Below are 21,464 nucleotides of genomic sequence, written 5' to 3'. Positions count from 1 at the left end.
ACAGAAGAACCAGGAGTGGATGCTGTCACGGAAGCCCTGGGTGGACAAGATGTCAAAGAGGAGAGTGAACAATAGCGCCAAACATGGCAGCAAGGTGGGAAGGGTGAAAATAGAGCTGGAAATTCAGCCAGGGATAGACACAGCGCTGGAACAGAAGTTTTGGTGCCCTGTCTACACTAGAATTTACAGTTGTGTTAATGCTTCTGGCTAAAACCTAAGTGTAGATACACTGAGCAAATGGGAGGCAGTGGGCGGGAAGGCAGTAGTTTGAGATTTTACATTGTTTTTAATGTCTAGTGTGATCTGGTGAGAATGATTTGGTGGAGTGAAGGGGGGCAGGAGAAAGGAAAAGGGTCACCGGGGCAGGAGGAAGGATTGGAGGTGGAGAGCAGGGGAGAAACCTCAATGCTGGGCACAGAGAGGCAAGAGGCTGATCTTGTCAATCTCTCTCAGAGTGCTGGCAAGACCCTGTGGAGGGCGGAGGTCTTGAAGGACGCAACCTCAGTTGCAGCATTTGCTATGCAACCAGCACTTCAGATGGCCCAGGCAGGGATCTCTGAAGAAGAGCATGACACACCGCAAGTTAAATAATCATCTCTCCCTCCCTCCCTCCATCTCTGCTGCATCTCTTACCCAGGAGCCTGGATGTGAATGAAACAAACTTGGTTCTCCGATTTGGGGCCAGCGAGATCATCCAGCGCTTCATCTCACTTCTGTGACGAGAGACATAAAGAACACAGCTATGAGGGCGCAATTGTCTGGTTGCAGCACAGTGTTACTCTCCCCACCAGCTTTGCTTGCCCAGCCCACACTCCCAGCTTTCTCTATTTGCCAGCTCCAACTTTTTTCCTTTCTCTGCTAGAAACAGAGACCCCTCCTCTGGGCAGCTGGGACACTGTGAGAATGTCTCATTGGTAGCTGGACAAGCAGCCATTTGAAGGTCAGCCTGGTCAATATTAATAAATTGGGGGAGATCTGAATGATTCCCCTCTCTGTCCCTGCATTTTACTTGACTCTGTTTCTCCTAGGATAATGTAGAATCTATATGGGTCCCTGCACAGATGACTTGCTGCAGTAGCAATAGCTATGGGCAACTACATGGATGGTAACCTAATTGGCAAGTTAGATCTAGTACAGTTCTCCTCTCAGGCTGCTGACCTGGGGTCACAACAGGTGTAACATACTCAGCCCTCTACTTCCCTTTCCAGCCATTTCTTCTCTCCCTACAGGGTGTCTTCCTGGAGCTTGAGGATGGGCTTTCCATCACTCCTTGCTCGTTGTGCTGTTGAGAGAGTGAAAGTGCACACCCTTTCCCCAAGGGCTCAGATTGCGTGAGGAACCTTTGGCTTCCCAGTCAGCCCTTCTCAAACTCACTAAGCAGGTTTGTTCCCTCTTCTCTTCCTCACTTCCAGCCGGTGAGCAGAGAGGATCGCCTCTGGGATTTCTCTCCACCCTGCCAGTTGTCAGAGCCCTTTCTTCCCTGGCATGTTCTTCTCTGCCTCCCTGCATTCTCACTCTGTATTGTGTGGTTCCCTCTCCAACTCTGCTTCTTCTCTGCACCTCCCTTGAGTCCTTCCCTTTCTCTCTTTCTCAGCTCTGTTACTCTGACTCCTCAGTTCCTCTATTAGAGTAGTTTCCCTGTCCCTTTTCTGTGGCTGCCTCTCCTGCTGCCTGCACACACACATGCATACACATCCTCTCCGTGTGCAAGCAGCAACCTGAAATTAGCATGCTATCCAATCTCTGCATGTCAGGTCTTAGCCATGTCTGTCAAGCATCACTCATCTGTGTGACACACTGGCATTTTCCCTGAGGCGTCATCTCCCACATACCGGTTAGAATGTCACACACAAGCTGAACTGGTGAGTTTCTGGGATAATTCCATGCTGCAGGGGCAGGCACACCAAGTCACGCTGCAGGGGCCTTGTGTGCAGGAGGCCTCCATCTAACGCCTCTCTCCCGCAGCGGCGGCACCGCACAATCCAGCCATCTCACACTGGCTTTCATGGCTCTTCCAGCTGCCTACATCAGCCATTCCCTCCCCTGATTAGTGCCCTCCTCACCCTCCCCATCAGTGACTGCCCATCCCCTTCCACCCCTCACAAACTGCTGGGGCCTGCCTTCCTTCTGCATCTCTTCCACTGCTGAGTTCTTCCCTCACACCTGACTTACCTCCTAACCCCAACTCCAGCCAAGGAGTGCCCTGTCCCACTGAGCCAAAGCCAGCCAGCTGGAGGAGACAGTGGCAAATTCTACACAAACCTGTCGAATTCCACTGAACTCACCCAGGATACTTGCCACTGGAAGAGCTACATGGAACTTGACAGCTCTGCTTGGAGACTAACTAGTTACATTTTGGATCTTCAAAGTTCTGTACTGAGATCAAAATGGTATGGTTTTAACTTTATGCCTTGCATAAAAGCTACAGGTACTGAGAGAGGCCAGAAATTTAAAATTCCTGGCTTCTATGGATTTGAAATATGCACTATAGCTTACCATTAATCTAAAACCTTGCATTTAATTACACTGAAGTTTCTCTGGGAAAAAAACACTGACAAAAACAAAAAAGAGATGTGCTGATTGGAAAGTGTGATCACTTCTATCTGTAGGTCAGTGTTTGAATGTGTGACCTAATAAGCTCAGGTAATATCATGAAGTGCATTGACTGGGAACTTAGAAGGGGCCACATGTTCAATTATGGTAACTGAAATAATGCTGAGATTGGCCTTTTCCACAGAGGTATAAGTGACTGAAAAATAGGAGCTCAGTATGCTAGTGCTTCTCTGCCAAAGCATACTGTAATCAGCACAACACTAGCTGTGATAAGCAAGGGTTGCCTTTGCCCTAAGTGCTTATTTGTGGTGTATAGCTTTCAGATGCCCAACATCCCCATTTTCAGGTACAGCAAATCTGTTAATCACCCTAGAGTAGCAAAGTTTGCAGGGGGGTGGGAGCAGTCACATCGCATGTTACTCTCTCCTCACGCTGATCCTGCAATGAGTGTGTGGGCAGCTCGCTGCAGGACTGAGGCCATGTTGGAAATCTGTTCCAATTAATGTTCAATGGCAAAGCTTTTCAAACTCCAGTCTCCTCTTCTGCTTCACCAATTTCAGGGTGCAAATGTCATGTAGACATGTAAATATTGGCTATGGGGACACATCTATAATTACCTGGGCCTGCAAAACTGTGGGTACAATGAGAGATTAGATTGAGGCGAGTCTGGAAACCAGACCCCAGGCATCTGAAACAATCAGTCCAGTGTTAGTGGTGTTGAATCATTTGCCCAGTCTGAGCTTGTTGGATCTTGAAGTAAAAAGCACAGAGTCAGACAGAAAACGGTATCCAGGGAGACTTCAGCATAGTGAAATTCAAGACTACTGAGCAGCGCGAGGGCTGCCATCAGGATTGGGGCCAACCATAGAAGAGAGTTTGACACTCATGAACAGAACTGGGACTCCTGCCTTTATCTTTACAGTAATTGCTCCATACCCCAGGGACTGTGCACAGCTAGGGGGATAAGTCACAGGCAAAATGCTAGATTTTTCAAGTGGTTTGAATCCTAGTGATCCACATCAAGCTGTGCTTGTATAAATGTACTGCATGTATACGGCTAATTTAATACCATCTGGATATGTGTGCTGAGAGATTTGCAAACCAGACATATAATTTCCTTTTGAATCTTCATTAAGTCTTGACCTACCTAGAAATCACTGTGTTATACAAGGATGCCGTAAATACACATGTACAGGAAGGAAACTCATCTAGCTTTATATCCGATCCCCCCAGCTCTGTCTTGTGTTGAGAAGTTACATCAGGAGGAGGAGGAAGGGCTATCTCAGTGGGTGGACTCAGCCCAGCTTGGTAAGCAGGGTATCCCCACAGATAGGAATTCAATAAGACGAGCTGGCGAGGAGGTAGATGCCAGACTGGTGACTGTGGCAGATTGGACACCACACTTTTGAGGGTGCAGGGGAATAGCAACGCAGGTTGCTAATGGGATGACAGTGTTTCATACTCACTGGGATGATGCCTTGAGCATGTAGCTGACCTCCCGATCATCTGTATTCTCCAGAAGCCTCAGGATGAAGACATTGGCCAAACTCTGTCCCTGATCTTCTAACTCCTCTACCCGGAGAAGCCCTCGTGGCGCTGAGTCAAACACCTGGTACTTGTCGCTGAGAGAGGTAAGCAAAGGGGTCAGGAAAGCTCAGTCAGTCAGTTTGGGAGCAGTCTGGCTTTAACAATACAAAGTTCTGAGAAAGGCATGATACAGAGAGCAAATTCTTGGCTGGTGAGGGGAAGAGACACCACCAAGATAGAGCGAGGATGGATGGTCTGAGGGCTAAAGCACAATACTGAAAATCAAGAGATCTAGATTCTATTCCTGGCTTTGCCACAAACTTTGTATGACCCTGAGCAAGTCACCTAATCTGTGTCCCAGTTCCCATCTGTAAAATGGAGATAATGTTTTCTCCCAGGAGCGCTGAGATGAGAGGTTTATATCATTAATGTTTGTAAAATGTTTCTATGTTCTTGGTTGGAAAGTGCTATGCAAGTAAAGTAGTACTGGGCACCTGGCTGACACTATGACAACATGCATATTAGAAATGCTTTACTGGATAGATAGACTCCTTACCAGTAAGTCTTTTTAATGTCAAACTTTTTGTTCTCTGGCATCTATTTTGTGTTGTAATATTTCTCTGGTCATAAACTCTATACTCCTAGCTGATGCAGCTTTCTCTCTCCAGATGGTGTGGACCCTACTAGATACAATCCCTTGCCTCACACACTGGTTTGTACACCTCCCTGCTGATCAGACAGTCCCAGCCCATCAGACAGAACTTACTTTACTAAAGGTTTAACTTGCTTAAACTACAGTATTCTTCATACTGGTAATCAGCCAGGAGTTGCTTTATAGTAGTAAGTCAAACATCCTAGAGTCAGATCTTTAGCTGCTGTAGCTCAGTGTAGCACCACTGAAGTCAATGGAGCTATGCTGATTTGCATCAGCATAGATCTGGCCTGAAATTTTAAGTAACACAAAGGTCAAACTGTGTATGGGCATGCAGCCCATCAACATCCACAGCTCACAGAAGCGGCAGTGTAAATATTCAGACAGCCCCTCTGGAAATGGTGTCTGTGATATAGGACTCTGTGCTGCCATATTTCAGACATAATCTTGTCAATTATAGGACAAGAATCTATGCACAACTTAAGCAAGAACTGGTTGGATGAACCAAGGGGGGAGGTGTGCTTATAACACACATCCAGGTGTTGGCCACATCCCAAACTCACCCAGAAATCTGCCTGCAGAGTACCAGCAGGTCATTGAAAAGAAACAAGTAGATTTCTCTAAAGAGTTTCTTGGTGCGGAGCGTGCGTGATGTCTTTGGGCCATTCATTTGCTGCAGTTCCCCTTGCTTTAACAGCCAACGGGAGTGAGAGATGATGGGCACAGACTACATGGAAGAGAGAGACAGCAAAGATCAGAAGAGCAGGATCTGCAAACAACCTAACTGGTTTTAAGATGCATCTTGATAAGTTTATGAACGGGATTACATGATGGGGTTGGCTGTGATAGCAGAGGACTGATCTCGACAACTCAGGAGGTCCCTTCTAGTCCTATGTAACCCTTACAGGATAAGTAACGCACACTCCTTACTTCACTCTTACAACACTAGAAATGCAGATAAACCTCAGAGTAGTGAGGAGGAACAAGACCTATGCCATGAGGAGAGGTACACATGACTCCGGTAACAGGGGATGCAGCCTTAGTACTTAAAGTGCTGGCAACCAGGAGTGTGGAGAGAGAGAGGCAGCAGCTACCTTGGAATGCAGAGATAAAATGGGGGGATGGGGAAGTGAGGACTGCAGGACTCAGAGCGGGGAGATTTCAGAGTAGCAGTCGTGTTAGTCTGTATTCGCAAAAAGAAAAGGAGGACTTGTGGCACCTTAGAGACTAACAAATGTATTTGAGCATAAGCTTTCGTGAGCTATAGCTCACTTCATCGGATGCATGCAGTGGAAAATACAGTAGGGGGATTTTATATACACAGATAACATGAAACAATGGGTGTTACCATACACACTGTAACAAGAGTGATCAGGTAAGGTGAGCTATTACCAGCAGGAGAGAAAAAAAACCTTTTGTAGTGATACTGACTAACACGACTGCTACTCTGAAACCTACATTTCTTTGCTGTCAGCAAATAGCTGTGAAACCCACTGGCAAAGTATCTCCTTCCCCTACTCTCCCCAGTGACCTGTCCAAATGGAGAATAATTGCTGATGACTACTTCCAGCTATTCCATTAGCTCAAGCAGTAAAGGTCTGTGCTGTGGATGTGAAAGTCCAGACCCTGCTGATGTCCCAAGTTGGGGGTCAATATGGTTCCATGAGATGGAATTTCCCTTTTGGTATTTTTTAAAAAAAAGATTTAAAACATTACATCCAAAAAAATTACATTAAAAGACCCTATGGTTAGGAAGTGAAGCGCTAAATAGTCAGGAAATGTCAGAATTAAGGTTGCCTGTGCAACTCTGATTCAGTCCCTGTATGTGTATGCATTAAGATACGGTCTTTAATTACATGATCACATACTACTTTTTGCACAGGACCCCTGCCTCAGTCAGTGCACAGGATCGACCTGCCTTAGGGTTGTGTAGCAAATGAGGCTGTTGTCTGTAGGACCCCTGCCTCATTTGTTGCAGAACTTGGAAAGTGTGTAGTGGATGAGGCAGGGGACAGCAGGAAGAGAGTAGATGGTCTCATGGTTAAGACCATGGAATGCTGCACTGGAGAACCGGATTCTATCCCTGCCTCTGCCACAGAGCCATTATGTGATGCTGGGCAAGTCACAAACCAGAATGTTCACAATTGGTCACTATGTTCCTAATAATCTGGGTGTCTGCAATACCCAGATGCTGTCTGTTCCATCTCTGCAGGGGTTACCAGTCTGTACTTATACCTTGATCTTAAACTCTAATTTCTTCTGGATGCTAATCATCTGCTCTGTTCGGCTCATCTTCCGGACACCTTCATTACATGCCTTCACCACCTGGGAAAAGAGAACAATCCAAAAGTCTGATTCCAAACTGAGGTCTTCTCCATGCTGCAGTACACTCCTCCCATGGGTTACTTAGCAAGTGTTGGGGTATAACATGATCTTTCTATGTAGGTGAGCACCATAGTGTAGGCATTACAATAATGGAGAAAAGGAGATATTAACTGGCAATCTCATTAGCAGGGTTTTTTTAATTTCAGAAAACTTTCATGTAGAATAACAAATTTTTTTTTACATATTACAAAAGTGAAAAAGTAATATTAAGACCCAATTCAGCTTTCATAGTGAAAGTTTTTCCATTGAGTTCAATGGGAGTTGGACTGGGCCTTAAAAGAATACAAATGACTATGATAAAATTCCTCCTCTTTAAATGCATAATGCTGAGAAAAGTGCAGTTAACATAGAGCTTTGTAGAAATCTCTGTTCTTAGCTGAATGTCCATTGGTTGTGGGAATTAGACAACAAATGATGCATACATAGAAAAGGATCATCCTGTATGCAGATTCTATAGCAATACTTGACACTAAGAGAATTTTTGGTGTAAATTGACTGTAACTGAACTAACTAATAAATACTGATCCAACTTTGGTGCTGTCAAGTTAGTTCTTTTCACCATCATTAAAAATTCACTTAAAGGTGAACAAAAAGGATATAATATTAGGAAGGATTTATATTTAGGGGTCATATGGCACTTATTTAAGCTATATTCAGATATTGACTCCATTGTTATGCCAATATTCTGGTCTTTAGCAGGTACAAAAGCTATAATCAAACTATATTTCCCCAAATCCTACAATGCTACAAATCACCTCTCTTCTTCCTGTACATTCAATCCAGAAAGTACACATGCAGTACCAGCTTCATATGGAGGAGAAGGAAGGCAAGTATTAATTTCAATACGATATTGTCAGCCCTCTGTCAAGAAATAGCCCATGTTGGGATGGGGGCTGAAACTCCCCGTTGGAAGAGAAATCAGTAATGCAGAAGTGTGTATATTCTTAGAGCAACTTGTTTATTTACACTAGAATTGACGTGGTCACAAAACAGCTTGCAGATAATAATCTCTTTCAGGGATCTCAGCTCAAACACCAATACCCAGTTCACCGGGAGCAAGTCTATTTCAAGGGTGGAGAGCAAACTCTCTTGTAGCCTGTCACAGCTCCCCCATAGAAAATTCATCAGAAAATCAACAACTAAAAACTTGCTCACATGCTAAGAAAAAGAACTTGTAAGATTACATATAAACAACGCCACCAGGTGAGCTCCGTCATAACAATATATACTAATTACAGATAAATGAGGTTTAGCCTTAGACCCAAACTTAAAAATACTGTGAAATTCTACAAGTGAGTCACCTTTAAAAGAGTGCTCTTTTAAAGAGTGCTCTTTAAAATGGACCAAGCCAGACAGTCATTGACAGACAAGTACAGCAACGATCATCTGTTTTCAAGGCAAACTTAGCCATCCTTTTGGCCAACTACAGTAGCAGACCTCCTCAGACTTCTGAGCAACAGCTTCAAGGTGTGATCTAAAAACAACTGGCCATCACACTCATTGGAAGGCAGCATGCAAAAATATAGTCATATGAAGTATTCCAATACATCAGTGTCAGCTTTAGAGATCTTTGCATTCGATTTATCTTGAATGATCTTCAGCCAGTATGCTTCCTGGACCATTCCAGGCCAAATCTGAAAGCCTTACACAGGCTTTTCTTGTTGGTTTTTACCAGGGCTGTCAAGCAATTAAAAAAATTAATCATGATTAATCGCATGATTAAAAAAAATTAACTGCGATTATTTGCATGATTAATTGTACTTTAAACAAATAATAGAATACCATTTATTTAAATATTTTTGGATGTTTTCTACATTTGAAATATATTGATTTTAATTACAACACAGAATACAAAGTGTACAGTGCTCACTTTGTTTATTTTTCATTACAAGTATTTGCATTGTAAAAAAAAAGTTTTCAATTCACTTAATACAAGTAATGTAGTGCAATCTTTGCCATGAAAGTTGAAATTGCAAATGTATAATTACATACAAAAAAACTGCCTTCAAAAATAAAATAATGTAAAATCTTAGAACCTGCAAGTCCACTCAGTTCTACTTCTTGTTCAGCCGATCGCTCAGACAAACAAGTTTGTTTACATTTGCAGGAGATAATGCTGTCCGCTTTTTGTTTACAATATCAGCTGAAAGTGAGAACAGGCGTTCTCATGGCACTGTTGTAGCTGGCATCCCAAGATATTTACATGCCAGATGTGCTAAAGATTCGTATGTCCTTTCATACTTCAACCACCATTCCAGGGGACATACGTCCATGCTGACGATGGGTTCTGCTCGATAATGATCCAAAGCAGAGTGGACTGATGCATGTTCATTTTCATCATCTGAGTCAGATGCCACCAGCAGAAGGTTGATTTTCTTTTTTGGTAGCGTGGGTTCTGTAGTTTCCGCATCTGAGTGTTGCTCTTTTAAGACTTCTGAAAGCATAGTCCACACCTTGTCCCTCTCAGATTTTGGAAGGCACTTCAGATTCTTAAACCTTGGGTCGAGTGTTGTAGCTACCTTTAGAAATCTCACATTGGTACCTTCTTTGCATTTTGTTAAATCTGCAGTGAAAGTGTTCTTAAAATGAACAACTTGTGCTGGGTCATCATGCAAGACTGTTATAACATGAAATATATGGCAGAATGCGGGTAAAACAGAGCAGGGGACCTACAGTTCTCCTCCAAGGAGTTCAGTCACAAATTTAATAAACATATTTTTTTAATGAGCGTCATCAGCATGAAAGCATGTCCTCTGGAATGGTGGCTGAAGCATGAAGGGGCATATGAATGTTTAGCATATCTGGCATGTAAACACCTTGCAGTACTGGCTACAAAAGTGCCACACAAATGCCTGTTCTCACTTTCAGGTAACATTGTCAATAAGAAGAGGGCAGCATTATCTCCTATAAACGTAAACAAACTTGTTTGTCTTAGTGATTGGCTGAACAAGATGTAGGACTGAGTGGACTTGTTTTGTTTTTGAGTGCAGTTATGTTTAAAAAAAAAATCTACATTTTTAAGTTGCACTTTCACAACAAAAAGATTGCACTACAGTACTTGTATGAGGTGAATTGAAAAATACTATTTTTTTTACAGTGCAAATATTTGTAATAAAATATACACTTTGATTTCAATTACAACACATAATAAAATATATATGAAAATATATAGAAAAACATCCAAAATATTTAATAAATTTCAATTTGTATTATATTGTTTAACAGTGCGATTAAAACTGTGATTAATTGCGATGAATTTTTGAGTTAATCGCATGAGTTAACTGTGATTAATCAGCCCTAGATTTTACAAATATGACACTGCACCATCAATTGGAAAGTTGACATTTTAGCACAGCTTCAAATTTAAAACGTTATATTTTATTTAAATCACAATCCAGGATTCATTAAGTACCACAACCTTCTACTAATAAAGAAGGGAGTGGCACCTGTCAAATGTCTCAAAGACCCTGGAAAATTCTATCCCCAGCAAACAGAGCTGCATATAGACAGAGTATTTGGCAGAGCTCACATATACTGCCCCATATAGACAGAGTAAGAGGACTGTGACCCACCATCAGAATATCCCAGATGGAAGACACCACAAGGCCTTCCCCATGTTCTGAGACTACCCCAAAATGTGTACTCTGGCAGGTAGTGTGCTGGAAATAACTAACATAATTGAATTTCCCCTCTCTATCACACCTCCCTATAGGCCTCTTGGGAACTGGACTACACACAATCTTAAACACTCATAAAAAGCACCTCATTAAAGAAACTACTGTTCTACGTCAGAAAAGTAAGTTGCACCACAGGATGAAATCCAACCCCTATACAGTCCACTACTGGCTGCAGCTAATTAAATCGATCTCCCCATGAACTCCACCACCTTCAAATACCTACAGAAACAATTCATAATCTCTCAAACATAGGGGCAACTCTTCTCTGTAGAATCTCCTCCAGAGCAAATACACAGTCTGTTAATAAGAGCAATTCCTCTGTCTATTATTTGCTAGCATGGTCTGCCCTCAGGGGAGAATAAGGGGAAATAATTACACTGAAACAAATGGATCTCTGTTGTAAGTCCACTGAAGTCAGTGGAATTGCACCAGGAATGCATATGGCCCAGAATCTTTTTAAAGACACTGAGGATGCTGGCTAATTCTCAATCTTCTGAAATTTGCCGCCAGACTTACTGTTTCCAGCTCTTTGTGTGCTTCAAGGGCAGCGGTTTCCTTCTCGGATTTCTCTTCCACTTTCTTAAGAATATTCTGCACAGGAAGCAAAGGTGAAGTTAATTTCTCTCCCTGCTTGATAGCACACAACATTTTTCAGACACTACCATCCTTTTGGCCAAATTTGACTATCAACAGTAATAAATATCGGATAGGTAATGGAATATGAAGTCTTTCCCCAGTAGGTCACTGAGTCAGATCTAATCCCATATTGGCAGTAACTGAAAACTGTTTCCATCAAATGGGTATTGAATAAACCTATGTAAAATGAGTGTCATGGTCTCAGACCAGTAGCTAGTGGACAAACGCATATTTTATTAAAAGCCACTCGACCTGGCAACAATTGGCAACGCTGTTGGTAATCTCAGTAGACAGCATGTCACTGAGACTGAACTATCTCCTCATCATTAGAAGGGAGCCCTCCAGGGCAGGGTTGAGGTACACTAGAAGGCAGTGAGGGGATGACAACCACTGTTGGAAATCTCTATCCACAGAACAAGTCCAAGGCTGGTCATCACTACAACTCCTCTCAAGCACTATATTGTCACAAACACATATACACGCACTCATCCCAGGACAAGGTGATCTCTTCAGGTTAGTACTGGGGAAGCACCAGCAAAACAGTGTGAAGAGACATTTGGTGCTCACAAATAATTGCCTGACTCTTAGGGTAGGGGGACACTGCTGTGCAGAGGTTTCAGATGTATGTGAGAGAGAGGAAGGGGACTGTTGCATCACTTTTATTTTGGGAAGAGTGTCCTTGGCTATTTAATAATTTCAGGGCAGTTTCCTCTAGAAGAAAATACAGAGTTGAGTCTTAAGTGGCTTTTCTCCATTAATCCCTTCAGCTCTTGTCCTCCCACTTCCTGTGTCCCATAGACCTGACTCTGCACCAACCCTGATTATACATGAATCTGTCTATTCTGCACCATGACCATACATGTGCACGCTCCTTTGACTACATCACTCTGCCTTTCTGCCCTTTCATCCAGCAGGCCTATGCTTCCTCCTCTCCTGAACCAGCATTGCCCCTCCTCATGCCTGGCTCCGCATGGCACCACTTTCCTAAACTACTGCCACATCACTTCCCTCCTCTCCCCTCCTCCAAAACCCTGATGCCATGCTGCTTCTCCTAGTTTTAATACTGACTCTAGGTATCACATGGCGGGGAGGGGAGGGGAAGAGAGAGTGTGTGTCTGAATCAGTGTATGTGAGAATACGAAAATGCTGACACTCCATGACAGCTAGCTAGGGGAGTCTTGGAGGGAGCATGGGGGACTGTCAGAAGACAGAGCAGAGAGGAGCTGTACCTGCACCAGTAGCTTGAGGCGAGTGATCCTCTGAAATGGCAAAATCAAAAAGGATGAGAAGGGCAGGCCTTTGCACTTGGGATCCATCTCCAACTGTGATATCACCTCCCGGAAAGCTGTCTTGTCTTGGCTGAGAATAGACAGACAGATTGAGAGTGCTTTGCTCACTTCCTTGCGTATCAGACCTGTGTTTGTAATGGGCATGTCTGTGTGTGGTGCTGCTTTCCATACTACTCCCTTTCCCAGAGACAGCATCTGCTTGGCCTCTCTTCAACAAAGGGGAAAATAAATTCACTGAACACTTCTAGGTGTATTTTGGTTTAAGTTTGGGTTTATTTATAGCATTAGGGGATGGAAAAATAGACAATGTACAAGTCACTGTAGTGGGTTCACATGTGTAGCACATAGATTTAGCAGCACATGCTGAGTGTGTAGGAGTGCGTGAATGGGGTGTGTGTCCAAGTAGATGAATCAGAGGCATAATTATACATTTTTACACAGTTGGATCATTGTGGCAAGGTAAAATCCACACAGTCATAGGAACAAGCCATGCCATAAAGCAACTCAAGCTTAGATAGTCTTAGCTGTTATTGACAGGATGAAAAATCTTATCACGCATCTCATCCGGCACTACAGCGAAGCAGTTTGTAATGCTGGAGATCCACCTGGGGCATTGCCAGGGTTCTGCCATTTGAAGTTCACAGTGGTGGAAGTATTGCCAATATGAATACAGTGCTGCAGTCAGAAATCTCACAAGTCCCAACTGGTATAAACAAAACATTACTCTAAGAAAGCTCCCTCTAACTGATGTTTCCTGACACTTGCAAGAACTTGCTATGAGGAAGCTTACGCTACTGGAGTCCTAGCTGACAAAAACAGCACAGATGTCAGGATCCTATTAATTTTGTTTGAAATCGGTCTTTAATGCATGAACTTGGAAATGCACAATAGAAGTTTAACAAAAGGTAAACAAAAGAATTATTCATAAGGCAGGCAGGTATTCTTACGTTTGTGTGACTGCTTGAATGATCAAATCCAAGATAGGCTATAATTGTGTGCCTGAGAGAGTGTAGAACTGAATGTAGGGGGAAACTACAACATACAGCAGCAGATAAGCACTGCAAAGTTTTCCTGCTTGCTTAAAGTTTGACTAAATCATCCCGTTTTTTAAACTGATCATTCTTTCCCAAATCCAAAAGACTCTGCACTTCAAATTCCTTCTCTAGGAACCACCCCAGATCCAAACAGGCCCCTTTAGTGACATCACATAATCCAGCCAATCTTCTATTTATCTTCTGGGCTCAGCCAGCTGCTCTTGTCAAATTGTTCATATTCTGAGACTTCTTTGTGTTACTGGTGCCCTACAAGGCACTGCTCACCTGTCCCAGGAAACACTAGGGTGCATGACATTTGAAAAGAGCAGTATACCAAATCAGCAGAGAGTTCCCTTGTAGCAGAGGATCTGGTAGGTCTATAGTGTGTTCTTTTGGGGTCAAAGAGAGGGAGCTGAAGAGCAGAGAAAGGAAAGGGGCAATAATCTTCCATACTCATCTGAATCTAGGTAAAATGATTGTTGCTAAAATGTGGAAATGTACAGGGCAAAATCTGTAACTGGTTGGCTTGAAAAAAATCCAGGGCATTATTACTAAGGAGAAATAAATTCATTTGCTCAAAGACAAATTGCTAGGGTCTCCTTATTTTGATCTGGTAAAAGAAAATTCCCAGCTGGCTAACAGAAATTTGCTGGATTTGAATATACTTGAGAGAACACTTAGGACAATATCCTCTGATGCAGGTGACCTACACATAGTGTAAGACCAGGGCAAGATGGGGAAAGTGGCTTTATAGTCTTCAAGAAGAGAATTTATCAACTATCCATAGGGCACATGCCTTTCTGAGAATCTCAAGACAGCTGAACTAGACTCAGGATCACAAAGCTGAAATCATACAACTATCTTTATCTTCATAACTTTTGCCTCTACCTGCACTTCACACACATGCAGATTTTACAGCTTTGTGCTCTGTTGTATACACTATACATTCTTTGCACTTTGTAAATGACAACTCTGAATGTATTTGGGATGCTAGTTTTAAACCTTGTCATGTGATCCTTCAAATAAATTTAAACTATTTGTATGTTTTGTTTAAATAGATTCAGCTCCAGTTCAGGGAAAGGGTAAAACTTATGTTTTCCAAAACAGTTTACCAATCTCCTGCAAATGCCAAGTTAAAAATAAAACGCTGTCATCTTGAATACAAAATTTGATTGTTGGATTTTTTGCAAATAATTCAAAGTCAGATAATAGCACTCACAGAAGTTGCTTGTAAGCTCTCTCCTGGTAGGTCTGGTTGGAGACGTAGGTTACGTACACCGAGAAGTGATTAACTGTGTGCTGGTAGACAATGTCGCAGACATCTGATATCACAATGTTTTCTTCCACCCGTTGCTCAAGGTCCAAGAGGAAACTAGATGAGAAACCCAGAATTCATATTAATCATGACCTGTAATTAAAGTCTCGGACCCAAACCATTTGGAGAGGAAACTAATTAGTACCACTGCAGACTCTTTAAAAGTGGTTAAGTCTTCACCCAGCTGGCTCCTCTATCCCTCCAGCACAGAAGTCATCTTAGCTAGTAGCAAGACACTGTTCCCAACTCAGCAGAGCCAAAAGGCTAATAGCAGTTGTCTTACCGTTCACTGACAGCCATGACATCCAGGACGTTGGAGAAGAGGATGTGAGCCTCGGATGGATGCAAGATCTTTTTCAGACGTTCATTCTCCATGAAGTGAGACACCAGCAGATTCAGACTCTTGTAGTATGAGGCTTCAGAAGTGACCAGTTCAAACATGGCCTTGAGGAAAATCCCAAAAAAGAAACACCAACAACAACATAATAGGTTGAGAGTTCATACCATTCATTGTGCATTCTACCTGTAAAAAGATTTTGAAAGCTCATAGGATTGCTTAGTGATAATGAAAACATTTATACTGCATGCTACTGACACAGTCCTGTACGGTTAACCATCCATTCCTGAATCAGTCAGTTTGGCTCCAAAATTCAATGAAAGCTCAAATTGTACAACAGTAGCATCCCCTTATGTACTATATATGATTATGGCTAGGAAAGTGACTCTGAAATGGTATGCTGGTATGGCACACAACTTCTGCCTCTGCCTCTTCTTCTGAGTCCTGCATGATTAGTTTACTGACAAAACAAAGCTGTACTGCTGTGTGCACTACATTGCAGAGCCAACCTACTGTACCATAGTTGTAGAAAAACAATATAGCATCAAAAACAAATTACTCACCTGTAACTGGAGTTCCTTAAGAATATACAGATCCACACTCTTAGAATATGCCTCTGCATACCATACAAGCCTGAAATCCTCTAGACCAGTAGTTCTCAGACAGGGGTACGCGTACCCCTGGGGGGTACACAAAGGTCTTCTAGGGTTACAATATTTATATTCCAATTGATTTATTTTATAATATGGTAAAAATTAGAAATTAAGCAATTTTTCAGTACTAATATGCTGTGACACTTGTACTTTTATGTCTAATTTTGTAAGCAAGGATTTTTTAATAGAGGTGAAACTTGAGGTACGTAAGACAAAGCAGACTCCTGAAAGGGGTACAGTAGTCGGGAAAGGTTGAGAGCCACTGGACTAGAAAGCTTTGATTGTTTGGAGGGTGGGGGGGAAAGACCCTGCCTCAAGCCATGAAACACTCCATGCAAGACTATATAATGAGGCAGAGCTCTGGCACACTTTCAGTTCCTTCCACTTCCTCACAGTCTTACAAACTCTGAAGATGGGGGATGGGAAACTATACTGATGATTTACTTGATGAACTCAAGTTACTGGTCAATAACTTTTCTCTTTTGACTAGGTTCAATACAGATCCTCTCTTGGGAGACTGGCAAGCAATGAGGACCTCCAAGGAGGTGGTACTGAAGAAAGTATCTGCTAAACAATGACTGCAGAATTGCTCTTCAAATAAGGCCCCATGGGTCTAGAACACAGTCCTGTTGAGCTACCAGGCAGCTGACAGCTCCAGGCCATCATCCAGCTGTTGCTGTAACCAATCTGCGCTCCACTTCCCATGACCCACTATGGACACAGACTCTGGGAAGCTTCGCCTCAAACAGCAGCCCCATGGCTCCTGATCGGCTCCCTACCCTATATAAACTCAATGTGCATTCCAGGAAGTATTTAGGCAACAGCCCAGATCTTCTGTAACTACCATGACCATTCCTGCTCCTTGCCCTTGAATTCCTGACTTGACCTCTGCTTGATTTGAACTTCTCCTCTTGACTTGAGCCATGAAACCTCACTCGGACTCTGGCCCTTGGTATGAACCCTGGCCTGGACCTGATTACGAACTTCTCCGCTACTTTCAGCCCAATTACTACAGCTCACAACAGAGAACCAAGCTCTGTGCAGGCAGTCCACCCAGCCCCATGAGGAGAACATGGCACTGAGGGCCAAGCTGGCACAGCACTCTGCAGACAACCAGATGCTACAAGAGCAGGTGGCCCAGCTGTAGGATGAAAACACGGCATGATGGACATGCGCTGTGGCTGCATACCCGGACCCAGTCTCCCTCCCAGAACTTTTCAATGGGGACTGCAAAAATTCAGGGGGTTGTTTACCAATGCTGTTGCTGTTTCTGCTCCGCCCCCAGTCCTAAGCAAATGACCAAGTGAAAGTAGGACTCATTATTTGTCTCCTGACGTGAGATGCACTGGATTGGGCCTCACCTCTACTCAAATGAGCGAGCCCAATGCTATCAAACTGGGATGCCTTCCTCCAAGAAATCTCCACCATATCTGACAATCCCCACCAGGCCCACTTGGCAGAGGTTGCCCTCTGCAAACTTCAGCAGGGGCAGGGTCTGGCCTCTTCCTGTCCCCCAATGGCCTCCAAATGAACATCCAGAAAGTGGAGGCAGAACTAACCTGGGCGCCCTCCAAAAACTTCAAGGAGCTACAACGCTTCCAGGGGTTCACTAACTTTTATAGGTGCTTTATCTCTGGGGTTTCAGGCCAAACAGCTCCATTGACAGCACTTCTCTGCAAGGACACCACCTTCACCTGGTCTCCGGAGGCCCAACAAGCATTCAAACTGCTAAAGACAACCTCTACCAGTGCCCCAATCCTGGTCTGTCCTGACCCAGCACACCCTTTGTTGTTGCAACCGATGCCTCCAATGTGGCAATTAGGGCCACTCTCTCCCAAAGACATAGTCCCCAACAGCACTTCCACCCTTGAGCCTACTATTCACGGAAGCTAACTGTGGTCCAATAGAACTACGGAATTCTGGATAAAGAGCTTCTAGCCATGAAATCAGCCTTTTGAAGAATGGCACTACTATCTGGAGGGTGCACCATACCCAGTAAAGGAATACATAGATCATAAAATATTGGAGCAACTCTGCTGAGCCAGAGTGTTGAACCAGAGGCAGCTTCGCTGGGTCCTGTTCTTCACACACTTCAATTTCACGCTCACATACCATTCAGGAGCCCAGAACAAGACAGCTGATGCCTTGTCCCAAAAAGGGGAACATCTCACCAGCCAAGAGCCTCCCCACGTGAAGTCCCTATGCATTCGTAAGCCCCAGAACTTCCTGGATGCCACAATTCCCCAAGATCTCACATCACTGATCTGCTCAGCTACAGGGAAGGAGCCTCAAGAGATGAAAATCTCTCCTGTTCAGCTGAAAAAGATTTTCTAGCCAATAGTTCTAAACTCTCCCACATATCTTTTTTGACTTTTCCTGAAAAAAAATGTTTCTAAAAGTCATGGAAGAGAGACCCAAGCTACTACTTGCAAAGACTTGACACCTGTGTGATTGTATCTGATTCTGTTGCAACAGATGATCCAGAAGGGGTGGCAGAAGCAAGGATTGGCTCTTTTACCAGATCCAGAAGATCCAAATACCAAACTGTCTGGCCCACTTTAGGCCTATCAGCAGAACTGAGTCAACAAGTTCCATCATGTTACTTTTCAGATGCCTGCTTGACCAGTTTTGGGTTTACTGGCCTCTGAACCAATCACCAGGAGCAGTAGACCAAATAGGTTTGCAGATGGAAGGCTGCACATCCTCGCACAAGACAGATTTGCTTTCACAGCTCACAGGAACAGTTCTGGTAGTTGGGAGTGTGTGTCTCTTTCACATACATCTTGACTTCATACCTGCAGTGCTCGCCATAAGCAGCTTTTCAGATGATTCGTGTTGGGTCTTAAGCGATGGTGAGCCTTACTATTAAGAGATTGGACTGAGACTCAGGAGATCTGGAATCTATCTGCAACTTCATCACACTTCTTTTGTGCTAATTCACTTGAGCAATTCACTTAACGTCTATGTGGCTTGTTTCTCCATCTGCAAACTTGGGAAAACACCATTACCTCTGAGGCACGTTGCAACAATTAACTCATTGCCTATTAGGTGTTCAGATACTACAGGGATAGGGCACGCTTCAGATGTCTATTGTAATTTAGTGCTGTAAGTTTACTCAGTCATGTACAAGAAGTGAGCTGTGCCAAACAAATAACTGGGACCTACAATAGAATTTATTCAGGTTGAGGGCTGTGCCTTTGCTGGAGCTGTCAGAGAAAGGAGAACACCTTCTCTGAATGAGGCAAACCTCCATAAGGATTCATACGGTATATTTCCCTCCAAGTCACCTCTTTGAAGTCAAACCTTCTTCTGAATTCTTGAAACAACAAAATACCAACTGCACTGTTGTAGACCCAAAATCCAATTCTAGACCATGATGGAGCTGGGAACAGGAAAAGAGGAATGGCAGATGCAACTTAGTGCATGATGTGGCTCCCTCCTCTCTTCTGGAAAGCACTGACCTAGTATCAGGTAGATCAGTGACCTCAAACATCCAGCCCATTTGATGTATGTATGTGGCCTTCATGGAATATTTGATATCTCCAAAAATCTTTTTTTTTTTAAAGAAAAAAGATTCTATCCTCAGAGTTGCAAAGATAACCATAGAAACTTTAAAACCAAATGTAAACTGATGCAGTGTTATCTTCCTGAGTCTGCAGACAGCCAGAAACAATGGCTTAGAAGCATGAACTACACTACCCTATCAATCTCATGGGATGTTAACTAATGATGACACTTTAAATGAGGCATTAACTATGTTATTACTGATCATTTTAGCAAATGGGATGAAACAGGGAGTGAAAGTGAAGACCATGAGGAAGTTAGGAGTTGCTACAGTGAAAGAAATGCAGAAGAAAAAAAGTAAGTAATCCTAAAGGTTAAGCTTATTTTTCCACTGCGTAAAGCCTAAATGAGACAATAAGGTATTTAACAAACAATAACTAGAAGATTAGTAAATAAATCACATTCTAGCTCTAATTTCTGAGCACATCTCTATCTGATTTTGGTGAAAGTTATACCGTGGATTTAGAGTAGCTCTAAATTTGTACCCAACAAACAGGCAACAAACAACAACCAAATTTGGTCACCTCCACCAAATAAGAGTGAATCCCCTGTAACAGATCGGGAAGAAGAAAGGTTAGCTCAGTATTTGAGCTATCCAGAGGACAATAATTTTGCTTTGTAGCAACATTTGAGGTTTTTAATTTTTTCGTTCCACACTGAAAAAAACCCAAAACCTTTTGGAAGTGTTTACAAACATGGAATGGGGGGGGGGCAAGGGAGAGAGTGAGGAACTGACTCTCACACTCTTTAAGAGCAGAGTTTTTTATTCCGGATCACTCTGAAATAAGCAGAGCAGGGACTTGAAACCGGTCTCACGCTCCTAGGCTGGTGCCCTTTTCTGGAGGGACCCGCCACCAGCACAGGGAGCCCCCTGCCATAAGCACTGACTCTGTGGGTGTTCCGGGGCTGGAGCACCGCCGGCAGCCAAGCTCCATGCCCCGCCCCAGCTCACCTCACCTCCACCTCCTCCCCTGAGTGCGCTGTGTCCCCGCTTCTCCTCCCAGTGCTTGCCACCGCAAAACAGCTATTTTGTGATGTAACAAGCTGTGGGAGGGAGGGGGGAGGACTAGGAACGCGGCGCACTCAGGGGAGGAGGCAGGGAAGAGGTGGTGCCGGGGCAGGGATTTGGGGAAGGAGTCTAATAGGGGCAGGGAGGGTGCGGAGCCTTTTGGGCAGGGGTGAGAAGGGGCGGGGCAGGAGTGGAGTCAGGGTGGGGCCAGGGACGTGGTGGGGGAGTAGAGCACCTCCTGGTGCCAGCAGATGTCTGCACCTATGCCCCCCGCCTGCAGTCACCGATCCTGTCCCACACTGGGCAAGGGACAGCTCCATCCCCCACCCCCAGTGAGGCTACAGTGAAGGGCAGCAGCAGGGAAGAAGGGGCATATGTGATGTCAGGGGAGGCGAGGGAGCTTCCTGGACCTGAGGGGCCCTAGGAGCACATGCAGTGATAGTGGTGCAAGATGAGTGTGCTGCCAGGGGGGAAATGGGGGGGCCCCTCCCCCAGAGCTTGCTGCTGCCTGTGGGGAGAGGGCTGGGGGAGTCCTTCTCTCTGGCCCCAGCCCCGGGGCAGCCTGCCTACACCCCAAACTCCTCATCCCAAGCCCCACCACACCTCTGAGCCCCTCCCTCATCCCCAGCCAAAGCCCTCATCCTCCTGCACCCTAACCCTCTGCCCCAGCCCTGAGCCCCCTCCTGCATCGTGAACCCCTCATCCCTGGGTCACCCACAGCCCTCACCCCTGCACTCAAACCCTCTGCGTGAGCCATTCCCACACCCCAAGTCCCTCATCACCGGCCCCACCCCAGAGCTCTCACATTTTTACATTATTTTTAAAAATATATA

At 44.1% G+C, this 21,464-nt stretch overlaps 1 protein-coding gene across 5 annotated transcripts in view; it reads right to left on the bottom strand.

Moving 5' to 3' along the window:
- The window catches only part of NGEF (neuronal guanine nucleotide exchange factor), a 111,470-nt gene that overhangs the window by 10,040 nt on the left and 79,966 nt on the right, over positions 1-21,464 (bottom strand). For all 5 annotated transcript variants that reach the window (XM_043492785.1, XM_043492786.1, XM_038415779.2 and 2 more), the window contains 8 exons: positions 15,352-15,512; positions 14,973-15,125; positions 12,660-12,789; positions 11,311-11,385; positions 6,968-7,057; positions 5,296-5,459; positions 4,020-4,175; positions 634-713 (listed from right to left, as the gene is read on the bottom strand). In XM_043492785.1, coding sequence (XP_043348720.1) covers positions 634-713; positions 4,020-4,175; positions 5,296-5,459; positions 6,968-7,057; positions 11,311-11,385; positions 12,660-12,789; positions 14,973-15,125; positions 15,352-15,512 — 1,009 coding nt within the window. The remainder of the gene's footprint in view (positions 1-633; positions 714-4,019; positions 4,176-5,295; positions 5,460-6,967; positions 7,058-11,310; positions 11,386-12,659; positions 12,790-14,972; positions 15,126-15,351; positions 15,513-21,464) is intronic.

Source organism: Dermochelys coriacea, chromosome 9 (genome assembly GCF_009764565.3).
Source record: "Dermochelys coriacea isolate rDerCor1 chromosome 9, rDerCor1.pri.v4, whole genome shotgun sequence".
NCBI classification, from domain to species: Eukaryota; Metazoa; Chordata; order Testudines; family Dermochelyidae; genus Dermochelys; species Dermochelys coriacea.
Note: the sequence above shows the minus strand (reverse complement) of the source record. Positions and strands in the feature narration are given on the sequence as shown.